The sequence below is a fragment of the Physeter macrocephalus genome, chromosome 18 (assembly GCF_002837175.3).
Source record: "Physeter macrocephalus isolate SW-GA chromosome 18, ASM283717v5, whole genome shotgun sequence".
Taxonomy (NCBI): domain Eukaryota; kingdom Metazoa; phylum Chordata; class Mammalia; order Artiodactyla; family Physeteridae; genus Physeter; species Physeter macrocephalus.
In genome coordinates this window covers 35,363,602-35,368,906 of record NC_041231.1, presented here as the reverse complement: position 1 = coordinate 35,368,906, position 5,305 = coordinate 35,363,602, and the positions used below count along the sequence as shown (strand labels likewise).

Below are 5,305 nucleotides of genomic sequence, written 5' to 3'. Positions count from 1 at the left end.
CAGATTAACACTGTAAAAAATGTGCATTAATAACTCTTAATTCATTTACATAAAATTATATGAAATAAACAAAATTATATGTAGGATGAGAACCAACAAATAAGAATCAATTCAAAGTTCTAAAATCTTATCTCTGTATTAATTCCTTCACAGTTCCAAAAAATCACACCCATCTACAAAAAGAATGTAGGTAGTCTTAATATTGAACACTATGTACAAACTAACTTCATTTCTCTTAGTTACTGTTGATTCCATGGGCCTGGCCCACACATGCATTGTGATGCCAGTCAGAACTGCTATCCTGCTCCGCTTGGGGTGGCCATTCTTTGCCCTGGAAGGAGGCGTTACACCAACTCATAGTATTTCCCAGTCTGGGGATCAAAGTAACAGTTCAGACATGGGTCATACAGCAGAGTCAGCACTTCCTCGTCCTCTTCCACTCTCAGGTCTTCTCCACCTGTGGGAAGGGGAACCACCGTCATGTTAGCTGTTGGCCTGGCCCATAATTCTTAAACTGCAACAGAGAAGGGCAAGGAAGCAGGAATCATCTTTCCTGGGAGACTGTCCTTATGCGGGCAGGATGTCAGTGCTGGAATGGAGGAGCGCTGCAGATGTGATAACTCTATACTTGCAGTGTAAGACAGAGAAGAAACAGTGATCACAGGGGCCAGATTCGCTATAAAGCACAAGAAAAATGAGCGTGGAGAACTGGAAGGGAGGAGAAAGGATTAAGGAAGAGGGCCAAAGGACTAAAGAGCTATGAGGATTAGGGATACTTGAACAGGATTCAAAATTTGATTATCACAGCTCTAGACTTCTTCATGGGCCAGAGCTGCACAAATGCCAAACAGCGCAAATTAAATGATCTAATAAAGAGCTCAATCCTCATTCATACAACCTAAAAGGACTACCAAATAACATGAATTAAAATAATGTTTAGAAATATGATACTCAAAGCATAGAACACATATGGAAAACAATGTCAGATGATCTGTAATTTTATTAGTGGTAGCAAGATCTGTCAAATTTGCTGGGAAAATGAACATGGTTTGATTTTATTTTTCTTGTGACAGCTATTTAGATGGTTTGGATGAAGAGAACACCTACCGCCTAAGTAATCAACAAGGTTAGCAAGGTTTGGTTGGTTTTCAACAAATGGCATGGGATGAAAAAAAAAAAAAGCTTTACTAAGATATTTCCTGACCACGTTTTGTGTGCCCTGTGTTGCGCTCAGTACTTATGTACTTGATGCCATCACTAGCACTAGCAAGCGAGTGACTTCTGAGTACTTCTCAGAATCCATGTAATAGGCTTGGAGGCTGGGAGGGCAAGACCTCCCTCAGCTGGAGAGGACCAGAGCAGGCTCAGGGAGGAGGGGATGATTAAGACAACACTTGTCTCTCTTCCTTAGCACAGGTTACTAAGGACCAAAGAAGACCAAACCTTTGGGCTACAAGCTCACCAGGGTCAGTTTTGAAGTGGCTTGGATGGTGGACATAGGCAGGGCTGACACAGAACAGAGGCTCAGTAAATACTGAGTACTTTTTGAAAGGGTGAATCAATGATTGTGAAACAAAGCTGTGATCTTAAGCGTCACTGCCCAGTGGTGGAAGGGAAGGCGGTGGTAGCGGTGGTGATGGTGGGACCTCACCTTACCCAGCCAAAATCAGATTAAGCTGGTGCATGGACACCGTCAGGACAGTGACAAACTGGAGTTAAGGCCAAGGGAGTGGTGACAAAATGGTGGAGTGGGGTTTTGAAACTGGACCACAGCCGTTCCTCTGCTCATCCTAACCACCCAAAGACATTTAACGTGATCCTTCCCTGCCCCAGGCACCAAGCCAGGTGTTGGGGATATGAAGATGTAAGAGAGAGGCCCTGTTTTCAAGGGGTTTGCAGTGATCTGGGGGAAACAATAAATCAGCGGACTCTCTGGTGAGTTGCATGCAGTGCCAGCAGTTCTTAAAAAGTGGGGTTTAACAGAAGAATGATTTCATCTGCCTTGCTTAGTAACATCTCAAATAGTAGAACCCCCGATTGTTTAGAAAGCAGTAGCTCATTTGACTGTTATGATCCTGTGAAAGAGGCAGGAATTATTGTGCCTGTTTTATGGATGAGGGAAACAGGGTCTACAAAGTTAAACAGCTCATCTGAGGTCACTTGGTGAGTTAGAGGCAGAGTCAGGGATGAACTTGGGTTTCCAGATTCCCAGTTCAGTGTTCTTTTGACCATACCTGCTTGATCTTATTGTTAACACAATACTAGTGTAACACATTCAATTGGAAGCTATTACATTATGGGGATTTAAATATGGAAAGTAAAAAATTGTAAAGGTTTCCTACATTTAAAGACATCAGTTCTGGAAACAAAAGAACTTTGATTTTTCATACTTCCAAAACCACTGACAAAGATGAGACAGTCCTTGTGGGAGGGGCAGAGGCAACTAGCTCAATAGGCCCAAAGGAACTGAGCTTATTAACTCCAGAAAAGGGAAAGCTTGATGGAAGTGACAACAGCCCTTCTGACTTCACGTATATAAAGGGTGGCAAATGAATGGGAAATTAAGAAGATGCTGTGGGGTTCCAAGAGAAAGCAACAGGATCAATGGGTGAAAGTTACAAGGAGCCAGATTTTGGCTCAGCACAAGGAAAAATTTTCTAGACACTGGAGCTGACCAGGAAATGGAACGGGGACTCTAGGGAGGGTGAAGCGGGGACTGGGGCAATCATTTGTGTGAGATTTTGTAGACGAACCCTGTGTAGGACAGGGGGCCAGATCCAATGACCCCTATGGTGCCTTTGATGAGTTTTTGTGACTCTTGGCTGCAGTGGCTTCTTGCATACTTGAAATATGACAGGACTTATAGCTAACAGCCACATTGATAGTGGTGGCTGACCTGAGCACCTTGCACAGTTTCTGATTAAGAACAGGAACTCAGAGAAGGCAGGCTGCCTTTCCTTTATTTTCTATTGTTACCTTAAGAGTGGTCCCTAGGGCCTTGCCTCCACCCTCCTCCTCTAAGTAGGAGAGGGTGGGAATGCTTTTCAAGTGGCTGTTTCATATTGAAGATGATCCCCTGGGTCACTTCTGCACATCAAAGGAGAGTGTGCATGTCCTTTACTTTCAGATGTTCAATCCATCAACCCTTTCATATTGGGGCTACTTTGGAGAACGGAACAAACCAGGCGATCAATAAGTAACCACTGTGTGCTTGCTACGTGACTGAGCAGTCTGGTTATGGATGAGACAGCCTAGTTGTACATGTGACATACACACATGAAACAAAAACAGCTACTAAAGATTAATGAGGAGTTAAACTGGAAGTGGCTAAGAGCACCCCTGGGCTCTAGAATCCAACAAACCTGGGGATGGATGGGAGCCCCGCTGCTCACCACCTGCATGCCCTTAGACTGGTTACAGATTATTTTACCTCACTGAACCTTCGTTTGCTTATTTTTAAATGGGAATAGGGAAGATGGCGGAAGAGTAAGACGTGGAGATCACCTTCCTTCCCACAGATACATCAGAAATACATCTACACGTGGAACAACTCCTACCGAACACCCACTGAAAGCTGGCAGAAGATCTCAGACCTCCCAAAAGGTAAGAAACTCCCCACGTACCTGGGTAGGGCAAAAGAAAAAAGAATAAACAGAGACAAAAGAATAGGGACGGGACCTGCACCAGTGGGAGGGAGCTGTGAAGGAGGAAAGGTTTCCACACACTAGAAGCCCCTTTGCGGGCGGAGACTGTGGGTGGCGGAGGGGGGAAGCTTCAGAGCTGTGGAGGAGAGCGCAGTAACAGGGTGCGGAGGGAAAAGCGGAGAGATTCCCGCACAGAGGATCGGTGCCGACCGGCACTCACCAGCCCGAGAGGCTTGTCTGCTCACCCGCGGGGCTGGGTAGGGGCTGGAAGCTGAAGCTCGGGCTTCCGGATCCCAGGGAGAGGACTGGGGTTGGCGGCGTGAACACAGCCTGAAGGGGTTAGTGCACCACGGCTAGCCGGGAGGGAGTCCCGGAAAAGTCTGGAGCTGCCAAAGAGGCAAGAGACTTTTTCTTGCCTCTTTGTTTCCTGGGGTGCGAGGAGAAGGGATTAAGAGCGCCGCTTAAAGGAGCTCCAGAGACGGCGCGAGCCACGGCTAACAGCGCGGACCCCAGTGACGGGCATGAGATGCTAAGGCCGCTGCTGCCGCCACCAAGAAGCCTGTGTGCAAGCACAGGTCACTCTCCACACCGCCCCTCCTGGGAGCCTGTGCAGCCCGCCAGTGCCAGGGTCCCGTGATCCAGGGACAACTTCCCCGGGAAAACGCATGGCACGCCTCAGGCTGCTGCAACGTCACACTGGCCTCTGCCGCTGCAGGCTCTCCCCGCATCCGTGCCCCTCCCTCCCTGAGTGAGCCAGAGCCCCCGAATCAGCTGCTCCTTTAACCCCGTCCTGTCTGAGCGAAGAGCAGATGCCCTCCGGCGACCTACACACAGAAGCATGTCCAAATCCAAAGCTGAACCCCGGGAGCTGTGCGAACAACGAAGAGAAAGGGAACTCTCTCCCAGCAGCCTCAGGAGCAGCGGATTAAATCTACACAATCAACTTGATGTACCCTGCATCAGTGGAATACCTGAAAAGACAACGAATCATCCCAAATTGAGGAGGTGGACTTTGAAAGCAAGATTTATTATTTTTTCTCCTTTTCCTCTTTTTGTGAGTGTGTATGTGTATGCTTCTGTGTGAGATTTTGTCTGTATAGCTTTGCTTTCACCATTTGTCCTACGGTTCTGTCCATCCGTTTATTTTTTTTTTACTTAAAAATTTTTTTTTCTTAATAATTATTTTTTATTTTAATAACTTTATTTTATTTTGTCTTACTATATTTTCTCCTCTTTCTTTCCTTCTACTTTTTCTCCCTTTAATTCTGAGCTGTGTGGATGAAAGGCTCTTGGTGCTGCAGCCAGGAGTCAGTGCTGTGCCTCTGAGGTGCGAGAGCCAACTTCAGGACACTGGTCCACAAGAGACCTCCCAGCTCCACGTAATATCAAACAGCGAAAATATCCCAGAGATCTCCATGTCAACACCAACACCCAGCTTCACTCAACGACCAGCAAGCTACATGCTGGACACCCTATGCCAAACAACTAGCAAGACAGGAACACAACCCCACCCATTAGCAGAGAGGCTGCCTAAAATCATAATAACACCACAGACACCCCAAAACACACCACCAGACGTGGACCTGCCCACCAGAAAGACAAGATCCAGCCTCATCCACCAGAACACAGGCACTAGTCCCCTCCACCAGGAAGCCTACACA

The 5,305-nt window shown here is 46.8% G+C and overlaps 1 protein-coding gene across 7 annotated transcripts in view; it reads right to left on the bottom strand.

Annotated features, from left to right (window-relative positions):
- Window positions 1-248: 248 nt before the first annotated feature.
- Window positions 249-5,305, bottom strand: part of CFAP20DC (CFAP20 domain containing) — a 297,986-nt gene continuing 292,929 nt past the window's right edge. For all 7 annotated transcript variants that reach the window (XM_024124132.3, XM_028479359.2, XM_028479361.2 and 4 more), the window contains one exon: window positions 249-457. In XM_024124132.3, coding sequence (XP_023979900.1) covers window positions 345-457 — 113 coding nt within the window. In that variant the 3' untranslated portion in view covers window positions 249-344. The remainder of the gene's footprint in view (window positions 458-5,305) is intronic.